The sequence below is a fragment of the Solea solea genome, chromosome 7 (genome assembly GCF_958295425.1).
Source record: "Solea solea chromosome 7, fSolSol10.1, whole genome shotgun sequence".
Classification (NCBI taxonomy): Eukaryota; Metazoa; Chordata; class Actinopteri; order Pleuronectiformes; family Soleidae; genus Solea; species Solea solea.
In genome coordinates, this window is record NC_081140.1 from 9191880 (window position 1) to 9216832 (window position 24953).

General features: G+C 37.7%; 3 protein-coding genes across 7 annotated transcripts; 2 read left to right on the forward strand and 1 right to left on the reverse strand.

Annotated features, from left to right (window-relative positions):
- Positions 1-37: 37 nt before the first annotated feature.
- LOC131463116 (uncharacterized) lies at positions 38-24686 on the reverse strand. 4 transcript variants are annotated; one of them, XM_058634814.1, is made up of 12 exons: positions 24504-24686; positions 16705-16804; positions 3137-3481; positions 2905-2985; positions 2747-2806; positions 2289-2357; positions 1662-1688; positions 1372-1563; positions 1238-1282; positions 1009-1071; positions 847-873; positions 38-750 (listed from the first exon to the last, which is right to left on the reverse strand). In XM_058634814.1, the coding sequence occupies exons 1-12, from the start codon at positions 24642-24644 to the stop codon at positions 692-694; spliced, it is 1209 nt and encodes a 402-aa protein (XP_058490797.1). In that variant the 5' UTR covers positions 24645-24686; the 3' UTR covers positions 38-691. The 4 variants fall into 4 exon arrangements, with proteins under 4 accessions (XP_058490797.1, XP_058490799.1, XP_058490798.1 ...); XM_058634816.1 differs by having other exon boundaries at positions 1372-1560; positions 2289-2345; positions 2905-2997; XM_058634815.1 differs by having other exon boundaries at positions 2289-2345; positions 2905-2997.
- On the forward strand, positions 8116-16315 carry LOC131463117 (P2X purinoceptor 5-like). Of its 2 annotated transcripts, XM_058634818.1 has the most exons (12): positions 8116-8250; positions 8932-9082; positions 9949-10020; positions 11401-11476; positions 11591-11687; positions 12475-12555; positions 12648-12789; positions 13414-13550; positions 13742-13835; positions 15063-15128; positions 15213-15295; positions 16015-16315. In XM_058634818.1, the coding sequence occupies exons 1-12, from the start codon at positions 8126-8128 to the stop codon at positions 16091-16093; spliced, it is 1203 nt and encodes a 400-aa protein (XP_058490801.1). In that variant the 5' UTR covers positions 8116-8125; the 3' UTR covers positions 16094-16315. The 2 variants fall into 2 exon arrangements, with proteins under 2 accessions (XP_058490801.1, XP_058490802.1); XM_058634819.1 differs by lacking the exons at positions 15063-15128; positions 15213-15295; positions 16015-16315 and adding an exon at positions 14235-14313.
- On the forward strand, positions 19272-20292 carry LOC131463119 (short neurotoxin 3-like). The gene is made up of 3 exons (XM_058634820.1): positions 19272-19380; positions 19594-19704; positions 19827-20292. The coding sequence occupies exons 1-3, from the start codon at positions 19329-19331 to the stop codon at positions 19910-19912; spliced, it is 249 nt and encodes an 82-aa protein (XP_058490803.1). The 5' UTR covers positions 19272-19328; the 3' UTR covers positions 19913-20292.
- Positions 24687-24953: the final 267 nt, after the last annotated feature.

Genomic DNA, 24953 nt, shown 5'->3' on the forward strand with positions numbered 1-24953 from the left:
GAGAAACACAGAAAATCTTAAAAACATGATCTGCAAGTTGAATTTTTACTGAACTTTTTATTGCCAGACTCAAGAAAAGACCATGGGGAAAACAACACAGAGCACTATTGCACAATTGACAAATTCATTTTTGCATTACATTTCACAATAAAGCTTGAAAAGTGCAGAATTACAGAATAAGTTATTTCAGGTTCCTTGAGCACACAAGCAAGAAAGGGTCACCTGAAATCTGTGCATGGTTTAAAAAATCATTTGCAGGGACAGAATCATAGACCTCATATAAAAAGTGGACATATTCTTCCATTTATTCATTGTCTACCACTTTATCCTCCACATGAGTCCACGTCATTAGCATGTCCAGTTAACCTACGCATGTTTTTGGACTGTGGGAGGAAACAGGAGTACCCGGAGAAACCACACGCACACACAGGGAGAACACACAAACTCCATACAAAAAGGCCCTTGTGTAAGGCAACAGTGTCAGCCACTACTCCACCATGTGGCCCGTAATCTTCCAGTTTCCTCCTAAAGCTAACCAGAAAAAAAGAATGTATTGAATAGCCACTAGGGGGCTGCACGTTTGCATCCCTCCGTGTACACACTGCACAGACATGCATTTATTTTATATTTTTTTGTGATGAAAGTAAGCATTTTGGAGATTGCCTCAGCCGCTGGTAAAGCTCTTCATTGTCTACGGATGGTGGAGCTGCTCCGTGCTTCTGTTGTAAATGGGGTTTTTGTATTCTTGATCTGAGCAGGAAACAATGGAGAAGGAAGTGTGAGCACAGTTCAGCGCACAAGATTACTAACATGACTAACGTGTCCATAGATGAAGTCAGTCCTCACTTTCTTTTGCTTTCTTCGTGAAACCTGCTGTGAGACAAAACACAACACACAGCTCAGTGAAAACATCAAATTAAAACTTGATTATTATCGTTGAAGTTGGCCTAATTGTTCTCATTTGAAGAGAAACGATAGCGATGAATGATTAAATAACAATCCAAATACCTCTCTTTTGATTCTGTGCATTAGCTGACTGGTCTAGTTGCTTGTTGATTTCACTTTGGTTGGCTGTGTAATAAAATGAATAAGTGACATTCATGAGAGCACTGAAATAAAGTCATGTCTTCTTTTTCTTCTTCTTCTTTTGGCTTCTCCCTATAAAGGGATCATCTGCCTCCCTCTTGCCCTGTCCCGTGACTGCTATAAAGTAATGTGATGAAGATAAATACATTACCGTAAAATCCACTGAGACTCGCTTGTCGTAATCTGCTGAAGAGCTCTGTAGGGGTGAGTGAAAACACAGTGTGAATTCCAGTTTAATAGTCACTGGTTATACATGCTGTTGAAATCATGTGGATTAATAAATACCTCCTTGAAATCTCAGTTTTCTTCTCTTACTTTCCCCTCGTTTAAAGTCAAGCTGCTGGTTCCCGCTTGGATAAATGGTGGTGCTTTGACCTGGCCCGGTACTGCCCAGGTATTGCAGAGCTCCTGGAGGACTACAGTGGTTTCTGGTGGGATCATCCTGCTGGTTGGCTAAGTGTTGGTCATCGTTATCTGCTATGACAAAAAAGATCAATTAAGCAAAATAATAAATAAAAACACTGGTTTAATAGCCAGGTGAATCAATAGTAGGACAAAGGTGTGTGTGAACTCACCATAAACAAGACTATTGTTGTCTATTCCTGTAAAAAGAAACACACATGAAGCGCTTCATGGTTGTTGTGGTTGACAAGTGGACATGTAGGTTACTGCTGCTCGCTATACTTTTTAATTAGTCAGGAAATCTACAGTGCATGAATTGCTTGTGATTGGTGAAAATGGATTTGTTTTTCATCAGATTGTCTAGGTTGTGCTGAAAAGCATATAAGACTGAAATGCTCTGTGTTGTAAGGGTTTAGTATTTCCTACAGAATCTAAATATAAGTAAATATTCACAATAATATAAATAGGACTTTGTTTGATACTAAGTTTATTGGCTCTACTGCCTGCATGGGGATTTGTACTGGCTGGTGTTCGTGCATCTACACCACTGACAAACTTAAGCATGGCACCTGTAAATGACAGAAAACAACACTATTTTAACAGCTGCATTAATCTCATACTCTGTTTAAAGTGTTAAAATAAGGAGTGCCCTCACTCCCATGTAGTAATGTAATGTAATGTAGTCAAGACTTAAAGAGAAGTCAATTTTGTCCAAATCAAAGTTGCAATTTAGGAAAGGACCTCCCCAGACTGATTGAGTGTGCATTGTGTGCTTGCATGCGTGTGTGGATACAGATTACCTCTCAGCTGTTCTTGTACTGGCTCTTGGTTGTCTTGTGCAGGTAGAGCATTGGCAGCTGCAGTGGGACCTTACATAAGTTAGAGATTGGCCAGGCTGTACAATATTAAATTAATCATGAAAAGTTCCAGTGTGTGAACTGTTGTTTTTACTGCCACAGAATAAGCCGAGAGTGAGTCTTCTCTACGAAGGCCCGTCCCAATTTAAATGGGAAAACTCAACATCTTTTGAGGTTTAATGATAACTGAAGGCTACAAATGTTCTCCCACATCCTTGGAAGGAAAGGGTGAGGTGACAGATATTCAGCTTTATCTTCAACTCATCCTTCACACTGTACCTTCCAGTGAGCGACCCAAACTTAACAAACAATGTACTTCTGTGTATTTCAAATGTAAATGTAATGGAGCACCAAGCAGCAGTATACAGGAGATGGTGATAACTTATGAAATGATTGCTCACCCTCACTCCCTGGACCCACAAGATTGATGGTATTGCTCCGTGTTCTGTTCCTGTAGAGCACTGAAATACATGACTGTTTTTAAATAAACACCGTTGCATGAACCACATGTATTTCTTCCACCAATTGCAGTGGAAAGTGAGATCTGGTTTGTACTTACAGTAGCTGCAGATACTCAGCAGGATGGAAGATGCCACACCAACGCAGATGATCAGTAGCCACATACCTTCTTTTAGTGCACCTGCATGATATGCTGTGGTTTTACAGAGGTAATGCATTTCACTGAAGACTCAAGCTCATTCACTCGACTGCTTTCGTGTGTGGTCTATGACCATGGAAACAAAAAGTTTCACAGACATGACCTTAAAACAATTCAAGCGAACGCCTCTCACCTGTTGCAACAACCAACTCGAGCTGATGACAGTTAGGCCCGTCTCTCTGCATACAACAGTAACATCCCAGATCAGAGTTCTGGAGTTCATCTATTCTCATGGAGTACTTCCCTTTTGAGTGCTGGTTTGGAAAAACTTTCACTCTGCCCTGTTTGGGGAACAGGAAATTAACACGCCCATCAGATGTGAGCTCGACCAGGTTCCCCCAAGCAGTGTGTTTCCATAGCACCTCATTGAGGCTGCTGTTTGTTATGTTGCACGGGAGAAGCACAGATGAGCCAAGTGGAGCGCTGAGTGTGTGGTTCTCACAAACATGTCCACAAACTTCCCCATGGCACCACTTATCTTTCCAGGAAAAGAAAAAAACACAAGAAAGATGGTGTATTTAGGGTCATTTATTTTCTGAAAAAACACGTGTATTCAGTGGCGTGCACAGATATTTGCAAGGACAGGGGTGAAAATGAAAAGGGCACCTCCTGCAGACGAGTATATAATTTGCCACATTCTCATTTATAGTATCGCCTCAGCTCTGTTGGAACCTCTTACTACTACTTCTGCTTTTCCCTAATGGAAAAGCAAAAAAAAATCAAAACGTGCAGAGTTGCACCGTACTAAGTCGAACCGGGCTGGAACTGGGTCGTGGAAAAGCGACAAAAAATATATATATATATATACACATACATATATATATATATATATGTATATATATATACATATATATATATATATATATATATATACATATATATATATATATATATATATATATATATATATATATAAAGAGAGAGAGATAGGTATTCCACTGCTGGTAGCCTACAGTAATTTCGAATTTTTTAGAAATTAATTTAACACACCGTTTCTACTTAACTATTTTACCCGTATAACTGTAACATTCATAGACGCCAATTAAGCAGAAATGCCTGCACTCAGCACTGCAAGCCTACAGTACAGAATTCTAGTCGGCATACTTTAAGATTTCAAGATAAAAGAAATTTGTGAGGTGTAACATGGAAAAACAAATTTTTACACTTACAATCAAAAGATTACAATTATGTTCTAATTGTAATCCGAATTGCTGTTAAATATGACTCCTTGTGATGCTTTTTAAAGGATAAACCAATTCATTTTATGGGTGGACATATTAAATTAACATAGACAATCGGTTAAATATACAAGAAATGTATGTAATGGTACATATAAAAACTCAATTTAATTTGATATGAGCTTAGATTAACAATAAATTATTGCAAGTGTAAACCCAATAACTGTTTTAACAGTTTTTTTACCTTTTTTTAAAAAGAAAGAAATTGATGATTATTTTACATGTTGTATATATTTTTGAAAATTAAGCAATATGCAGCATTTTTACCATAACATTGTGCCAAAAAATAAATTAATAACACTACCTTTATGCAATGTTAAGTCCTTTTAATTCTATAGAAACACTATTAGACTGTTTTATAATATAATGGGAGATTGATATTACCCATTATATTACAGTATTTTATTGGCGCACCAGCTGCCGGAATATTACCTTTTTTTTAATGGTTTTATTTTTACAGTGCACTAGAATGACCATAGCAGTAATGCTGGCCATTTGTACCCCATTTTTTTTTTATAATCAATATAAATTGGCTTGTTTTGGGAACGATTGTGGATGAATTTCACTGATCAGTTCCTAAGATTGGTAATCTGTAAACTTCCACCTGACGGCACAGGACTTTTCAATGAAGTATCTTATCAGGGATGATGAACAAACCAATCGTCTCACACTAATATGTATACAATTATGCTAACCTGATAATAATAGACTTCCTCTGCCTCACATGTGAAACATTAGACAATGGAATAGCAGATGTAACTTGTCATTCTCCCTCTTGATGACATACTTCCTTGGTTTTAGCTGAATGCTAAATCGAGTTTTTGGCTTTGCAATAGTGTGAAAAACTACCAGAAGCAACAACTGCAAGGTAACCGTGAACTGTGTCTCCAAGGATCAGAAAAAAGCAGCAAAAACTCAAAAGATTGGATATAAGTGATGTGGTCAAAGTGACAGATAAGGCCATTCTAGGTAAAAACAGACAAAACTGTTGTTTGTTGTGCACTTAATAACATACCGAAATACACACTTATTTAGGAAAAGTAAAGGAATGTCTCATAATTTCAACAAATCTGACTTTAACTAGCAGAATAATGTACCAGTGGACTCACTAATTGATTTAAAATGATTGAATGTCTTAATTGAAATATCTCATGCTCTAGTTTCTCAGAAGGACTCACCACTTGAAGACACACACACAAAGCACACGGCTAAGGGGAAGATCCACTTGTCGGTGTTCATAGTCAGCATCTTGTACATTGTGAATGGCAGTGTGATCGCAATGTATATGAACCCCGCTAAGCATCATGGGACAAAACCACAAGACCACCACCAGCGCACTGTTCACTGTGTTACTGAAGCTTTGATACAGTTTCTCACTGAACAGCAGCCAATGTGTGATCATGACACACATGGACATGACAATTTGATCTATAAATAGTGAACATTTACACAGTTGACATGCTGACAATGACCATGTAGGGGCTGAAATGACTCTAGACCACTTCCTGTTAAAACTTACCGGAAACAAAGAAGCAGTGTGATGAACCAGATAGGTTAAATGTTTAAAATTAAAACTCTTGTTAACTTTGGCTTTTGTCAGGTAATGTGGGAAACTGCTCAGTTATAGTTTATGTCTGTTGATTTGGACACTTTAGTTGACAATTACTAAACTTATAAAACCTAATAAAAAAAGTGGCTTTCAGGTTGGGTCCTGCTTTAAAGGTGGATTTAATCTTGCTATTGGAAGTAGATGTGTTTTTATGTCTTGCCCTAATTTAAATCATTTTTATATTTTTATGTGTTTTAAGCATAAATGCAGTATTCATCTTTTTATTCTGTTGTTTATTTTATGTGATTGACATGTCCTTCGTTAGCCGTTTGTTGTCTTCGTCGTACTGTGTGGTAAAATAAAATAAACAACAATATCCTTACAGAAAGGTTAGACTTATTTATGTAGTTTTACTTAGGCCTGACAACCACTTGTTGACGGATTATTGTGCTAAACAGGCACACAGAAAATACAGTTGTTTGCAAAAGTGTTTGATGAAGTGTCTGATTTCTTATTTTTTAGCATGTTTGTCACACTTAAATGTTTCAGTTCATCATACAAATTTAAATATTATTCAAAGACAACACAAGTAAACAAAATGCGTTTTTAAATGAAGGTTTTTATTATTAAGGGAGGAAAAAAAAAATCTAAACCTACATGGCCCTGTGTGAAAAAGTGTTTGCCCCCTAAACCTAATAACTGGTTGGGCCGCTGGTGGCAGCAACAACTGCCATCAAGCGTTTGTGATAACTTGCAATGAGTCTTTTACAACGCTGTGGAGGAATTTTTAAGGTCATGCCACAGCATCTCAATAGGATTCAGTCAGGACTTTGACTAGGCCACTCCAAAGTCTTCATTTTGTTTTTCTTTAGCCATTCAGAAGTGGACTTGCTTCGGATCATTGTCCTGCTGCAGACCTCAAGTTTGATTCAGCCTAAGGTCACAAACAGATGGCCGCACATTCCCCTTCAGGATTTTTTGGCAGAATTCATGGTTCCATTTATCACAGCAAGTCTTCCAGGTCTTGAAGCAGCAAAACAGCCCCACACCATCACACTACCACCACCATATTTGACTGTTGGTATGATGTTCTTTTTCTGAAATGTGGTGTTACTTTTACGCCAGATGTAGTGGGACACACACCTTCCAAAAAGTTCAACTTTTGTCTCGTCACTCCACAGAGTATTTTCCCAAAAGTCTTGGGGATCATCAAGATGTTTTTTGGCAAAATTGAGACGAGCCTTAATGTTCTTTTTGCCCAACAGTGGTTTTCATCTTGGAACTCTGCCATGCAGGCCATTTTTGCCCAGTCTCTTTCTTATGGTGGAGTCATGAACGCTGATCTTAACTGAGGCAAGTGCGGCCTGCAGTTCTTTAGATGTTGTTCTGGGTTCTTTTGTGACCTCTTAGATGAGTCGTCGCTGCGCTATTGGGGTAATTCTTGTCGGCTGGCCACTCATGGGAAGGTTGCCCACGTTTCCATGTTTTCTCCATTCGTAAAAAATGGCCCTCACCGTGGTTCTCTGGAGTCCCAAAGCTTTAGAAAGGTCTTCGTAACCTTTTCCAGACCGATAGATGTCAATTACTTTGTTTGTCATTTGTTCCTGAATTGCTTTAGATCGCGACTTCACTTTGTCTGAAAGGTTCTATTTAAGCCGTCTCTTGATTCAATAGGTCTGGCAGTAATCAGTGACCTGATGGTTTTACAAGTGGGGCAATTACTTTTCACATGGGGCCATGTAGGTGTGGATAGTTTTTTCCCCATAATAAATAAAATCATCAATTAAAAACTGCATTTTGTGTTAACTTAACGTCTAATATTTAAATTTCTTTGATAATCTGAAACATTTAAATGTGAAAAACATGCAACAAAATAAGAAATCATGAAGGGGGCAAACACTTTTGCACACAACTGTAAGTTGCTTGTAAATGGGACTAATCAAACATAGTTTTTCCTTGTCAGATTGTCGTTCACCACATCCACCTAACTAAACCTTTTTTTTTTTCACCTTATATGTTTTGGACACTGGTGTAAGTCAACATTTACCATTGAGGTGACTCATAAGTATAAACAGAATCAGGTGCTCTTTGAAACTGTCCTAGACTAGCTTCATTTTCCAGAGGAATGAAGTAAAATTGGTGGTAGACAAGACAATGCAGAATGCAAGGTGTGATGCCACCACAATTAATATAAATAAATATTAATCTGTTTACCTGGTAAAGTGAGTTACACTCTTGCCTAATCTCTCTCTCTCTCTCTCCCTCTCTCTCTCTCTCTCTCCCTCTCCCTCTCTCTGTGTATGTGTGTGTCTCACTGTATACACAGTGCTGCAGGATGGCTGAGGGCCGGTTTCTCTCCTTATTTGACTACAAAACGGAAAAATACATTGTTGCCAAAAACAAGAGAGTTGGACTTTTGTACAGACTTATTCAGTTATCTATCCTCGGCTACATTATAGGGTAAGTGAATTACGACTTCTTTCAATAGGATTGTGGTGTAGCAAATTGTTGTAGCATGAATGTGGACTTTTATGTTAAACACACTGGGTGTGTGTGTTATGATCAACAACATCTGAACAGTGCAAAACCCTCACCTCACCCCAATAACTCTTCATTTACTTCTCTGGCTACTGTATACTGTAACTTAACAATTAATGCAGCATGGTTGTGAACATTCAATAGTTTCTGTGTCTATGTCTAACATTTTAATGCCTGTGTCAAAACTTCTTGATTATGAAACAGAACAGAACACAATGACACATCACAGGTTTGGACAGCTTTTCTTCTTAGGACACTGCTTTGACTTCCATTCATTTGAACAGACTAAACAAAGCGTTGTCCCTAACCTTAACCTGAAAGTGCTGTACGTCGAAAATAAAACAATAATATATATATATAATAACAACACCACAAAACAATAAACACAATAAAAACGGGTAAAGTCAACGTCGTATACCGGGCTGAAAGAGTAAAAATGGGTTTTAAGACATGTTTTAAAAACTAAAAAGCAGACGTTGCGCCATAGCATAAGAGAAGATGAAACGAGGATGAAAAAATCTTGATCTGTATAAATGTTCTATCGCTGCTTTTCATCAGTGCTCAAAGAGACCTGTTCATTCTGAGAGTCGCTCTCACCCACAGTTGGGTTTTCATAAGGAAGAAAGGCTACCAGGAGACAGACGAGGCCATACAGAGCTCCATCATAACTAAACTGAAGGGCGTCTCAGTGACAAACACCTCTGAGTCTGGTCTGCTGGTGTGGGGACCCGAGGACTACGTCATCCCACCACAGGTGAACACACTCAGCCTGTATTTGGCACCCGTATGTCTACTTCACCACGTCATTACCATTTTTTAATCAGGACAGTGCACATTAACACAGAAAACATGCTTTATTTCCCATTACTAGCCTATGTTAAAACGTATATACAGAGGCTATAAGAATGTGCAATACAGAGTGTCTTATATCCCTTTTTTTTTTAGCACAATCTATAGGCAAAAGGTAGGAATTTTTGCATTTTCAACAACTATATAAACACACCTGAGCAAAAGTACTCAAAATTATTTTTAAAATTGGATTGAATTTGTGAAATTTGGAAATAAAGTTCAAAGTTCCCTTGCCTCGTTTTTATGAACAAAAATAAAATAAAAAAAAACATTAAAACTTTGACTCAACAAACACAAGAAGGCGAAAAGAAAATGCACTTTTGCCCCAGGAGGGGAGGGTGTCCATGCAAAGGACATCGGGAGGTTGTGTATTATTCCCTTACTTTTCCTTAGATGAAATGCACGTTGCATTTAAAGCTATACGCCAGAAGTGGTTAACTTAATCTTTAGGTACTGATTTCCTAATGATTCTTTAATCATCACTAAGTGTTCATAAATCATGAACTGAAATGTAGTTAATCACTAATTCATGTTTAGTTAACATTAAAAAAAACGAGTTACCTAATGATTATTGAATCATACATATAAAAAATAAAGTTAGAATGTAATTCTGAGGTACTAATTACACAAAGACTCTCATTAATGCTGTGAGTATTACAGTACTGTGGAGTGAAAGAGTGTAGCAGCGTAAGGGTCATGGTGACATGATGTCTATATAAAGACATGTTCTTTGTGTGTGTGTGTGTATATATATGTCTCTTCTACATACAGGGTGAAGCTGTTCTGTTTATCGTAACCAATTTCTTAGAGACGCCGCACCAGAGGCTGGGACACTGTGCTGAGGTGAGACAAATCTGTAGATCACTGACTGAATGGGAAACGTTGTGACACTTTCATATTTATTAATTCTATAGATGTACAAACATAACAACTGGTACAGAATTCAACACTGGAATAATGCAGCAGTTGGATCATAACCCTGTCACCGTTGACACATCATTGCTCTACCAGTGTAATTTCTTTTCTTTTCTTTTTTACATTTCTGTGCATCTATTTTAACACTGTACAAGTGGAAGGAGTCTGATATAATATAATATTTTTTAAAGGAGTGAGTTTCTGCTGCATTGTGTGTTGCACAAGGTTTGACATTTCCATATAGACGATGTGTGTTTTGTTATGTGATGATAATCCTGTCAAACAAGATGATCCTCAAACTGAAACTCAACACGACATCACCATCCACAGTTAAACAAAGAGCAAACTAAATACTGGCCAGTACAGAGAACTCACTTTTAAGTTCCTTGACATTTCAGGCTCATTAAAATCTCAACGACAAAGACTTTTCCTTTTTTCCTCCCACACATAACAATACGACTTCCATCCGCGCACAGACTCTCACTCCCAAAGTACATAATGCAATAATACAATATTATATTTTAATTCTGTGTGCTGTTAAGAAACTCTGTTCCCACTCTGACACGCCACTCAAGTCACAGTCTGAGTGATAATGTTTAGTTTGAAGTTGTTTTATTTACTCGTTGCTGTCTGAGTTCGGATCATCTGGAAAGTATTCTAGCCGCAGCCACTTGCCGCAGACACAGATGGCATCTGTGAGGCTTGGTTGGTTGGACTGGAAATGACTACTGAAAGATAAGATTAGATAAAGATTAGTAGTCCTCATGGAGACCAGAACCTGGTCCTAATGAGGCAGAACCCTCTAAAGAAGTGGTTTAGTTTAGGGCTAAGATTTGGATTGTGATTAGGTTATGGTAAGTGACTATGGTTAAGGTTTGTTTTAGGTTCTTCAGATAAAAAGAATTCAATGCAACGTGTGTATGTGTATGTGTGTGTGTGCGTGCGTGCCCCAGTTATCCTGCTCATTATCACCCTGAGCTACATTAGCCACAAATATCCAGAGGGTTCCTGGTATGTAAACTCAGCCTCTTAAGAATAGATTTCCTGTGTGCACACACATATACAGCCATAATACACAAACTGCAGCTCTCGGGTCAACATCACAGTTGCCCTCTCTTAACCACTAACTGCATTTTCACTTTCATAATGATACTGTGTTTGATCTCGTTCCTCACTACGAGCAGACTAAAGTTAGGTTTGATAAAGTACATTTGTCATTCAAACTGTATCAAGTCAGTCACACTTACAGTATTTGTTGTTCGTATTTGCCTTATGGTTTTATATTTTTTTTGTGGTGTTTGCTCTCAGAGTATTAAAGTGCTGGATGGCCACTGTCGAGATGAGGAGGACTGTGAGGAGGGGAAGATGGTGGTGGCTGGTCATGGTAAGAAGAGTCATACAACTTAGTTGGCTATACATTTGGTCTATGTCAAAATTCATGTATTCATCATGTGTGAAGTGAAAGACTTCAGGCTATTTTACTCTGCTGTTTCTGCAGGAGAAATGAGTGGACGATGCTTAAGACAGGATGTCAATTCCACTGGCACCTGTGAAATTTTTGGCTGGTGTCCCATTGAAAGAAAATTCAAACCACAGTAAGAAGACTTACTGGTTACTGATCATAACGATTTGAACATGCACACAGCTAAGTTTGTCTTTTACATTTATGTCTTAAAATTCCTCATTGAAAATACAGTTGTAAAAGTTTTACTAGTTTACTGAATACAAAATGGTTCAGTTTTGGCATCCAGGTTCTGACTTAATTATTCCCCACGGATATGTTTACATTGACATATCGGGGAGTGATGAGCAAACCCCCAGTGGAGCCTGCAGGCAGATGCTGGGGTGGAGGTGGGGCTTAATCATGGATGTTATAAGAACTGGATAGAGCACCTCCCCTTTTAGTGCTTAATGCTACACCAGCACAGGGCAGCAGAGGTAGATGGGAAAACTTTTGCAGCTTATTTCGGTCAAATTAAGATGGATTTAAGATCACAATTTTATTTATTTTTTTCAGATTTATACCTGACATTATCTGGATTTGTGAGCGTATCAGATTGGTGCACTGTTTGGGGACAATAACAGTTGGTAAATCAAAGACAAAGACAGACATAAAACACATAAAGCTTACCCATTCTGTGAAAAAACTTTGCATCAATTTCCCTGACCTGCTGTGAATTATTTTATTAGCAACTTATCAAACATGTGGCTTCCAATTTGTATTAGCACTGAAGGATTGTGGTGATACATGAAATTTACATGTATGGAATTACATTTTTAAAATTGTGATTTGTTATTTGCATTGTTTCAAACTAAGATTTTTATTTAAAGACATGTAAATATTCAGCCCTGATTCAAACCACTGTGTTTTTTTTTCAACAGAGGACCTCTGTTGAAAAACGCAGAGAACTTCACCATCTACATTAAGAACTTCATCCACTTTCCCAAATTCTCATTCTCAAAGTGAGCCCTCTTCACACCATCTCCACATGCTTCTCCTCACGCAAACACAAGGCACTGCCCACTCATGCACTCTGGGTTTCATGTTCTCTTAGGTCCAACGTTCTTGCAACGACCAATGACTCATATTTGAAGAAATGCCGATATGACAAGGAGGTCTCTCCGTACTGCCCCATCTTTCGCCTGGGAGACATCACCCAGCAAGCTGGATACAAGTTCCAGGACATGGCCACATTTGTTAGTATTACTAATTCAACTACGTACAACTAAAGGAGCTAATATGTAAGCAGTGGGTCCAACCACAAGAGGCCAGGACTGGACCACACAGTCTTTTAGAGGCGTAAAAAAAACAAAAAAAACACCAGTCACTATGAAACCCCTGAACAAATACAATGATATGGATAAATAAATAAATGAGAGATTGGGGCCACATCGTGACATAGTCTGTATTTATGCTATGATAATAATACTTCATATTCAGATTGGGATCACATACAACGTTGTGAGCCAATATTAGTCAATTGTTATTGTAGACTGATTCATAGACACTCTGTAAAAACAAGGAGAAGACACACAAGGAGGAAAACTTCAACATATAAATGTCCAAACTACAAAAACCCCTGTAAATGTAGAGTCCATGAAAGACGTGACCTCAAAAAAACTTTTTATCATTCATGTCAACATAATGCTTTTTCTGTCTAATTTACATTAATCTTTCCAGTATAAGAGCATCCATGTGTAAGTGGACATGCTTGGACACAGTAGGACTGTAGTATAGAGATATAAGCAGAAATCTGAGGATTCTGTCCCTGTGTGGATTAATTAGACATGCTATATGAACAGACATGTAATCTGTTGTAGGGTGGCTCGATCGGCATTATGATTCGGTGGGACTGTGACCTGGACAACGGCTATGATAAATGTAATCCACAGTACTCTTTCACTCGCCTGGACATCAGTGACTCTAACAAAACCATCACAACAGGATTTAACTTCAGGTGAGAGACACACACACAGACAGACACAGTCTCAGTTACTCTTACTATACTTTCCACCAGTTTAATTGTCTTCATTTAGAAATAAACATGCTGTATGATATGTGTCTGTGCTCAAAAGTCAAACATCAACGTGATAATGTTTTGCTTTCTAATACCTACATATTTTCTTGTATTTTTTTTTCTTCCATCAGACACACTCGGTATTTTAAAAATGCTGCTGGTGAGAGCTTCAGATCTCTCTTTAAAGTTTATGGTGTGCAATTTAACATCATGGTGCATGGAAAGGTATGCAAGATACATTTTTCCCCCCTCCTGCGTACACTACTATACATTCTTACATGATCAATCAAACTCCCTCACATATAAACAACCATACTCTCTCAAATCATAAGAGGTAATAACTGTAAATGTGAATGAATGTAATAGAGTATGATTAGGTTCTGTGGGAGACTTTGATTGAAACGTCTTAAATTCCCTCTATGCAAGAGATTATAGTCGAATATGTGATGATTATGGTTGTTAATATAAGGGAGTTGTCACAACCCACAACACTTTTCGTTGTTTTCTTTACCTTGAGTTTTTAGTTGTTTGTAGTTTACTGGTTTGCTTCCTGTCCCGTCTTCCCCGATTGTCTGCCCCGCCCTAATGTGTTTCACCTGTGTTTGATTGTCTCCGCCTCCCTAGTGTATTTAGTCTCTGTGCTCCCAACACAGTGTCTGTGTTGGTTGGATTTGTTTTTGTTTATGTCATGTTTCAGTCCCGCCTGCAAAAGAGTTAAACATAAACTGAAAGAACATGAAGCAGAAACACGAAGAGCTTACTGGAAACATGTGAAACCAGAGCAACAGACGGGAGTAAAATGTGATATCAGCTAACAAATAAACCTACACATCAGGGATGACAGGACAGGAAGCAAAACTACACACAAGGTACACACAAGGAAAAACTCATCAAAATAAAACAGGAAGCATAGAAAACAGAACCCAAACTGAAAATTAAAAGTAAACAACAAAAAGTCCAAACTGAATCAATGTTCTCAATGGAAAGCACCCTGGAGAATTCAAGGGTTGTGACAAGAGGACATTAGAATATATGAGTGAGTGCGTTTGTTTTTGTAAGAGACTATAGTAGAATTTGTGAGGAGTATGTTTGATAATGTAATAGCATATAGTATTGTATGCAGAGTATGATTGTGACAGACAAATTATGGCCTTAACAGCCTCTCATACTGTATTATACTTTTAAAAACATTACAGTTTGACAAGATTTAAGTCAGTGTTTCCCATCTAAAACATACTCGTCTGTGTTAATTTATCACACATTTACACACACACACACACACACACACACACACACACACACACACTATCATAAACAAATAAAAACAACAACTGATGAATGGTTTTTAGTGGGCCTCCCAATAATATGCAAATTTGAAAATAAAGTAAATAGATTTTGATATATTATGATGCTATTATTATTACATTATTTATTATCTTTTGCCTTTGACAGGCCGGAAAGTTTAGCATCATCCCAACAGCCATCAATGTTGGCTCAGGACTGGCTCTAATGGGTGCTGTGAGTAAAATGAGTGTATCCTTGTATTTACCAATTATGACTATGTGTACTGTAAATTAAATTAATTTAATGTCATTTAAACAGGGAGCTTTCTTTTGTGACATGGTGCTTCTCTACCTGATGAAAAAGGGAGATTCTTACAGGGAACGGAAATTTGAGGTATCCGGGTAAGCAGAATATCTTTTTTTTTTAATTTCTTTTTACATATATATATGAGAGCTACAGTATATTTATAAGTCTACCATATAACTCAATATGGTGGAAGTTCCCTTGTATTCATCCTATTGTGTCTGTAGTCTTGCTCAAGCCTGCATAGGATGCAAACATCCTCCAAAAAGCAGAAGGCACTTCCTGTGAGCACATGACTGTTACTGAAGACAACTCAACTTCAACTCAACACAATCAAAGGGCCACTTCACCCAAAACACATAGTTTTTTTTATACATTTCCAGAGATAAATGTGTTATTCAATCATCAGACGGTGGATCTGAGATACTTGGCCCTCATTCCCACGACAGAGGAAGTTGGGATTGAAAAAATTAATCAATTTGACTTAAGTGGGAAAAATTGGGCAAAACTGCCGTATAATGTCTGTTACCTTCTTTAATTTTGTAAATGCACAAACAATAACATAGAAAACAAGTACAAATCAAAATACAAGTACAATTACAGTACAAAAAAATCAAGACTTTTTACAATGTTAACATTTTTTACGATAGAATAGGTAATGAAACATTTGGTTGGTCTCTTCCCATTAACTGTCAGTTTATTCATCCCCATTTAATTATTCTTTTTCAACAAACTGGATAATGTGCACTTTAACTTAAGCAGAAGCGGTTGTCAACCAGTGTTAACAACATTATCTGCCACCACCGTCTTTACACAGGAGTCAGAAAACTACACCAGAGACGAACAGTGTGGAGGACAGGAACACTTCTGCAGAGCAGGAGAAGCTCACCACTTAGAGAGAAAAGACACTGAAATGCCCTTGTTGATCCTGGAGACACTTTTCACAATGGTGAACCTTGTACTAATGTTGCATCATCTTTAACGTTGGTACCATTTTAGAGCTTTGAAATGCTTTAGAACAATCGGCAGCATTCTCTGATGCGCCAACGTACAGACCACTGAATTCAAGTTGTATATTTCCTGTTTTGTTTATTCGATGTTTGATATATTTATGTACTGTAATGTTTATTGTTTGTTTTTTTATATAATCTTTATAGGTTGAAAGGTTTCAACATATCAAGCTTTTTTCTTTTTTATTTCACATGATTATGTTTTCAGAGTCAGTTTACCGGAGATGTGTTTTTAGTATGGCAGTCGAGGACACTGATCCACAGCTCCCATACTGTTTGTTAAATGAATAAATGGTTAAGTTGCCAGTATGTCTTGTTCCTTCACACTTCAGTTGTCCAAATCAATAAATGACACCAAACAAGAGTCAATTGCAGAATAAGATATTTGCCATTGGCAGAGAAGATTTTTCAAGAGCAAAAGCCACATGCTGCTCAACCCACAAATGCATTTTCCTTACAAATGTGGCACAATTTAAAAGGAAAATAAACAGGCTTACCCGGGTTCCAGACCTGGTCAGAGCAAGGGTCTTTCTGCATTGAGTTTGTATGCCCTCCCCGTGTGCGTGGGTTTTTCCAGGTTGTCCTGTTTCCTCCCCACTGTCCAGAAACATGCAATATGGGGATTAGGTAAATTGGACAAATTGACCGTAAGCCCTGCGTTGGACTGGCAAACTGTCCAGGGTGAACCCCACTTATCGCCTTATGTCAGCTGAAATTGGTACAGTGCCTCCCGCGACTCATGTGGAGGATAAAGCAGTAACAAATGGATAGAGGGATGGATAATTAGGCTTTACAATGGTATAAGATTTATTGCCAAGAAGCATTGTTGCAACAAAGAAATACTCAAACACATAAACAATAGCTACCAAGATAGAAAGTAACACAATTATTTCATTTTTTTACCATCATTTTCCAGAGTCAAACTGGCAGCAGTTTCTATTGAATGAACTTTCTTATGGAGAGTCTGTGAAGGTTCTCAGTCATCTAGGTCATGGTTGTTTGGTCACACTTGTGTAAAGTTCTGAGCACTCCTCATTGCATTGCACTGCATACATAACATTGCTCAGTTTGTGACTTGGTATTTTGCCCTTTAGATGAACCAGTCTTTGCCCCAGGCTGAGGCTGGGTTTGAAGTTAACGTGTCAAACACACGTCAGGAAAGCTCTCAAGACCTGTGGCATATATGCAGAATGGGCTTTTGTTAAATCTTTAAAGAAGCACAACAAAGAACCTCAGACAGCCACCGTTGATGAAAACAACAGATGGCGCAACAACTTTATCCCATATGTGTCTGGCTGATCTGACAAATTCAGGAGGATTTTCCAGAAGCAGAAGATCCGTGTTGGTTGTATGTCCCCACTGTGGCCTCCAGGTGTCACTCAAGAACAACTTAAATGCACTGATGAAGTTCAATAGTACTGAGAGTTTCAAATGTGAGTCCACACAGGCCATAGAACGGCATATCTGAATATTAACAGTTACATAAAACTTTGTCTATAAAACAGTTATTCTTGAGATTGTTGCTGTAAAATAAAAACCTGTAAAACTTCCCATAATAGGTTGAACTTCACAGGGTAGTTGCGTCTATTAATCTGTTCAATAGAACAAATGTATAGGCCATAGCAATTAACACTAATGAATGGCTTTTAGTGAGACGGTTCCCTGTTATCACAAATAAACCCACTGAACCTGCATTGTTTTGGTTGCGAAACACCGCACCTTAATAAACATTGCTCATTTAAAGGGACAGCTCAAGAAAAAGACATTTTTATTTAGATAAGACTAATATTACATTATTTCTTTTGATATGTATAAATGTCATTTTTGTCTTATGTCATTTTCGAAATGTGAAATATATACATAAAAAATTCAAATAACCTCATGGCCATTAAAAACGTTGACAAGCATGCGCATGCACATAATTTAAGTAAGCGACCTCACACATGCCATCTGCATTTATACGACTTTCTTCTTCCTCATAGGCAGATTTTTAAAGTTTATTATCCTCTGCTCAAAGGAGTGTTATTGATGTTTTAAGCTGCCTAGGTGGCACCTGCAGTGGATGTTCTCATGAAAGTCCTTTTGCGTCTGACCAGAAAATGCCTCTAATGTTTCCCTGTAATCCTTCTATTGCAAAGTATCAAAATACAGATCGAAGTTGATGACGTGGCCTCTTTTTTTTGTACATGATTATCACAGTTCTCATGTAACTCATGGGTGGTTATCACAGAAACTTAATATAAATATGGATGTGTAAATGACAATGTATTGCAGACAAAAATGAGAATAAACAAAGAATAAATAGAGGAGATATACAGTTTAATGGTCACAGGACTTGAGTCGTTCAGTGACGCATTTGAGTGGTATATAAATATAGGTTTGGTTTGGCACCATTATCAGATCTTATCAACAGTTTCATGGCAAATTCATCATACCAGTCTTGATAACAGGAAGTAACCAGCTTTTTCAACACAATATTCTGTCGGCTCACTATGAATTCTGATTATTAATCAATATTGGGTCACCCAGCAAAAATAGTCTAGAGGAGACATTAAAACTGTCAACAGTGAGTGTTAACTTGTTTAGCGCTGTTGACTTTGACATGACATGAGTTTGCATGTTCTACCCCAGTCCCTGTCTGGATTCTCTGGCTTTCTAATTGCCCGCATGGTGTTAACCTGTCCAGGGTATACATTTTAGTTTTTATTTAGTTTGACTCTTTGTTTTTCAAAAATAACTAGTTTTCATTTGTTTTAAGAGCTTGTTTGCTAGTTTTTATTTTTTGTAAATGTTTAGTTTTGATTAGTTTTAGTGTGCATCATCTTGGAGGAATAATTGATGATAACAATAACTTATTACTACAGATATTATTTTACACAAATAGAAATTAAGAGGAGCAACATAGTCCAGTCATCATTAATAACACACAGCACAAGGGTGGGTTACAAATGACCTGATTTAACCTCTCTGCATTGTTTTTGTAGGTGTTGTCTTCGGGACAATAATGCTCAAACGAAAGTACAATTACCGGAATATCTCACACAAGGAAGTGTATAAGGCTGGTATGTAAGAGTATAAAAGTGCAGAGAGTGAGAGGTTTGTCCACATACCACACGCCAACATGAAGATCCTGCTCCTTACACTGCTGGTCGTGCTGCTGTGCAGCACTCAAGGTGAGGGAACTTTGGTTTATGCAACATTTCAACATGCTTTTACTCAAGTAAAATTTTAAATCTGTTCTATTTAGAAGCATTAACTGTAGGGGAATTAAATTCTATCACCAATGTTTTACACCTGTGGACTGACGGTGTTCTCTAATGATGGAGAAATCCTGCATACTGATGTGGATTTAATAATATTGGATGTGCATTTTGTCATATTTTCAGTGCTCACACTTCAGTGCTACACATGTGAGGATCCAGATAATCCAGCAAATACCACTCCGTGCGTAGAGGAGTGCGCCGATGGAGTGTTTTACTGCAAAACTGTAGTAAGCGGTAAGTAAAGTACTTATTTTTGCTTTTGTGTTTTTTTTTTTAAATCACACATCTTGTGAAAAATTCCCTTCTCTCCAAAATAAGGTGCTTGTGTTTTTACAACTGTATTTGTTTTTTAACAGAAAACAGCCTTACTCGCGGTTGTGCTTCGGAGTGTACCAACGACGAAAACACAGGCTGCTGCAATGTAGACCTGTGCGACCCATGAGGCATCACAGCAGCATTCATCTTTGATCGCTGATAAATCAAAGCTGTATGGAGGAATAAACTTCCTAAATCTCAGATGCAACTAATTTGTAACCCCATCAAACTTTAATCTGACTTTCCTGTCTTTGATTTGTCTTGCTTTTATTCAAAGGAGTCATTTTGTCATTTGGCACACTGATCATCTCGTAGTCATCTAAAACTGTGCAACACACTATATTTACAGCCATGTACACACACGGTTGATCAATTGTTGATGTCACTTAGTGGGTCACTCTACCATCCAACTGTTACTGTATGTGGGTTGTGGTCTGTCACTATGGAATTTTAAAGCTGAACATGTCTTTCTGAATTTAAATAAAATAAACCTTTAACTGAGCATGATCTTGTGTCACTTGTGTTTTGTTAAGATAAAGCAGGGGTGTAGCCGCCATAGGAACGAGGTACGAAGTACAGTAAGATATTGTACGAGGCTGCATTTGGGGGTGATCATGGCAATTTGACAAAATTGACAAAGTGTGACTTTCATATGGCTGCTTGGATTTTTGACACATTAGAATTACAAGCAATTCTTCCACACCCACTAATTGTGTGTGCGCAACAATCACTAGCGATAGTGAATTTGACAAGCACAAGCTGGCAGTGGAGCAGTGGGCCGTGCACGGGGGGACATGGGGGATTGACTACCTTGCTTTTTGACCTTGCAGTTACAAGTCCAATTCCTTTCCTCTTGGCCATGGGCTGCTATTATGCCAAAAAGGCATGAGCCAAACACATTGGTGTGTGTTTTTGAATGCCTCAGAGAGGGCTATTATGTAAGATAATTCTTACAAATTGGACTTTTTTTTACCTTCAAAACATACAAAAATATTTTGCTATGGTTTTATGACCACAACCCTTGTGCTGTTACCATGATAAGAAAAAGCCTGACAGACTCTTATTTGAAGATATTTCAAGTTAGACAACTGTAATGCTTCGACAAGTGAGTCCTGTTTTTTTAGTCTTGCGCTTTACTGGCACCTAAGCGGATATGAATGCCTGTGATTATGGGAAATTCATGGGCGGTGTCCATGCTCTACCTGGTAATACACAGAATGTTCCACAGGCTACACAACAAAAGAGAGAGAGAACAATGTCAACTTAGACAGAAAACAATGCAGGATTTAAATCTCATGTTCATTCATTTCCATTATAATTAAATTCATTTAAATGACTAGACAATTACTTCAGACTGAAGAGGCTTAAGAAGAAAATGTATGCTACATTGTAATAACTTGTTCACATATGGGTGTTGGTAGAGCGCCAAATAAAAATTAAAAAAGATTACAGTTGACAAAACATTACAGATGTACAATCTGAACAATCCTCAGTTAAGAGTAATAGTAAAATTTGACTCAAAGTGAATTATACTATATTAATTCAGGTTAACATCAAATATCAGAGAGGTAATTATCCTAGCTCGTTGTAGAACAGAGTCTGTCCACCAATGGTGGAATAGTTTGAGTTGAAATGCTCTCAAACCTTGAATTGTGTGTTGACCAAAGCCAGAATAAAATAATTATGCAATTAACCCTTAGTGCTCACATGGCACAGATCTGTGCTGCAGGTGCACCCTTGGTAAATTGCAGTGGGTGCCAGGTTCTGACCCGGTCAGAACAAGGGCCTTTCTGCATGGAGTTTGTGTGTTCAACACCGTCTGTCACTCCAAGTCAAAAAGAACATGGGTGCAGGACAAAACTATTCTGCAAGAAAAAAGATACAAACTAACAAAGGCTCAACCTGTTATGACCAATTGTGGGATTGTTGTCAACAGTGAGTTGTGCTTTAGCTATGGAGAAATGGTGGTCCATCTATTGGATTAGAGGAGGGATTTCACTATGGAATTAATCTGAGAAGACAGCAGGCGACCCAAGCTGGACTCACACTGAGCTGTTTTTTTTTCTCTCTCTCTCTCTCTCTCTCTGGCTGCCTCTTACTATCTCACCTCTATCAGATGAACAGAATTAACCTGTTTTGCTTTTCACTGGTAGGGAATTGGTAGGTGTGTGTGTAGCTGAGGGACAGAGAATGCAGTCTTGTGACACACATGACAGCTGTGCGTCATTACAGTATCTGTACTCATGTCATAAGTATTGAGATTCATATTTATGACATTTTGCTACAGTACAGTATGTAGGCTTTAAAAAAAGCAGCTGAAATGCTTTGGGCTCTAAGGGTTAATGAAAGGATTTTACTTGTTGCTGCCACCATCTTGCTTCTTATGGAGATATCGTTTACATGCATTTTAAGGCCTCTACTCAGTCTCTTCTCTTGCTGGATGCCGTCTACTGTATGCTAAGATTCATTGTAGGCCCCTCACTACGGTGGCCGGGAAGGGGCAAACACACTGCAATGACACAAAACACATGCAGGAGGAGAAATAAGCTGCAGATTCAAAAACACACAAAGAAGGGAAAACACACAAATCCCAAACCACAAATGAAAACACCAGGGCGAAACTAAGATAAGATAATAAATCAAGTTGTTTGCACAAAAGCAATGGCACATAAATTACCATGGCAATTTATTCTTTGCTGTAAACAATATATGTTAATCCGTCCAGTCAGCGGTTAATCTGATCAGAAATAAACATGTTTCACACAGTATTCATAACCTTTTTTGGAGTTTTATTAACCTGCATTAAAATATTACAGTGACTACATGTGGTTTCATGAAGACTGATGTTCGTATTTGATTCAAACTATCGTGATATATTTGTGCAGTTGTTGAGATGATTAGAAACAGCTGAGGTTGTAAAGGTGGTTTCAGTGACGTGAGCAATGATATAAAATACTCATTCATTCATCTGTGTTTGTTACAATGTTTTAGATGAAGCTCTGATACGTAGACAGACTTTCTGACAGGACACAGTGTTTCAAGACAAGTACCTGCACAAGATTATCATATCCAAAATTAATCATCACACAGCTCAGAGCTGTGAAATCGCCCCGGGTGATCTTAATTTACTATCAGAACTGTATGTGATAAAATCAGTAAACATGTATTTGTGATTTTACTGCATATCAATACATGAAACTGTATCTTTCATTCAGCTGGTTTTAATGCAGGTAATGTCTCTTCAGTAACTGTATACAACACAAATATCACAATAAGAATATTAATTGGTCATTTCACGAATTAAGTTCTCTTCCAGTCACATTAGGGAAACTCATGTTGTGTTACAGTTTTGTCGTGTGACTGGTCCCATGACTGAACACAGATCCACATCAAACGTCCTCCAGGACAAACACGAAGGACATTTTACACTGCAGAGTAAACTTTATTTATTTTCTCTTAATTAAACTGAGAGGCGAGGTAACTATTTTAAATGCAAATATGATGACGACATTGGAGAACAGTATAGATTAATAACTTACATTCTAAGGACAATTTTACTGTACCCTCTGTCCGCACAGAGCTTGGCAAAAAGCATTTTCCTACTCTGGCCCCTCAACCTGGAACAGGCATCAGCAGAGATATAGTTTCACTCATGGAGGATATATATGACATGGACAACAGTTAGAAAAAAAGAGTAACAATATTCTTTATTGGCAGGAAGCCACTCTTCAATTGCAACAAATGAAATAGTTTAGCTAGGACTAAATTTATATTTCTCTATATATCAAAAACCAGTTATTAACTTAGAATGTACCAATAAACAACCTCAGTTGTAAACAACAAAACAAACAAATTTACAATATGAACAAGAAGTAATGCTGTTCAAATTGCAAATAAAATAGAAAAAAAACGGGCCCAAAATAATAAACAAAGAAAAGTTCAATAAATAATTCAACTGACCAGATGAGTCAGTGTCCACGGTTCGTCCGAAATCAGTGTGTTTATGTATTAGTCCTTCAATGTATGGTTGTGTAATTGTTCATCTATCCGGGTAGTGTGGTTTGGGTTCTTATCTGTATGATGTGATAGATGTACTTTCTCCAGGTGCTTGATGAAGCTGCTTATGAAGTCACACCCCCCACGCATGTAAGCCAGTGTTCTGCTCCATGTTCCTCAGGCTCTGGCTCGCCATCAGAATTGATTCATACCCAAAAAAACAACAACCACCTGCATACAGCTATAAAATCAATTTTATAAAACAGCCCACACACAAAAAATGGTCTGTATATGTAATGTTATGAAATAATTGTTCTTAACTTTTACCACAAATTCTGAACTAAATCTCATATCAATCATGTTTGGGAATGATTCATTGAATTACTGTCTCTCAATAACTCAAATGCACACAACTGCATGTGTTTTAGGTCACAAAACCAACTCTTTTACGTTTGTAGCATTAGCTAGCATAAAGCAAAAGCACAGGTCATGTATCAGTAACACGTTGTATAGCAAAAGCCCAATTGCTAACACATAGCACTAGTTCGATTAGCAGACAATTGTCCACAAAAATACAAAAATAACCACATTCTCCAATTCAACACACTCTTCTCAGAAGCATAACGGCACATAATAATGATATAAACATGAAATGAGTGAGTAATTAGCCGTAGTCGGCAGCCGCTAGCACGCTATGCTAAGCGATAATGGTTACTACTCACCGGAATTTTCTCTCGACAAAAACACGATAAGACGGTGATGTCCAGCAACCCAAAAACCTTCTCACAGGTGCGGATACATTTCAGAATCAATAACTCAAAACAAAATACATTTTTATTCACTCTACATCTAATTATTAACATTAACTTGGTCTGAAAAAAAACTGCGAGCCGGGAAAAAAACAAAGGAACTATGACCATGAACAACGCTTGTGTGTGACTAATGCGCACCCTGCTGGTGAAAATAAGAAACCACAACAAAATACAAACTCATTTTTAAACTCCCAAAACATTGTTTTTATTTGAGAATAAAGTTGTTATATACAAGATGGAAGTCGTGCATTTACGAGAATAAAGTTGTAATATTCTAAGCTGTTTTTTTTTTTTTTTTTTTTTAAGAAGAGGAGGGTTGTTAAAATGAGGGCCATGGAGCATTTCGTGGAATTGTACTTT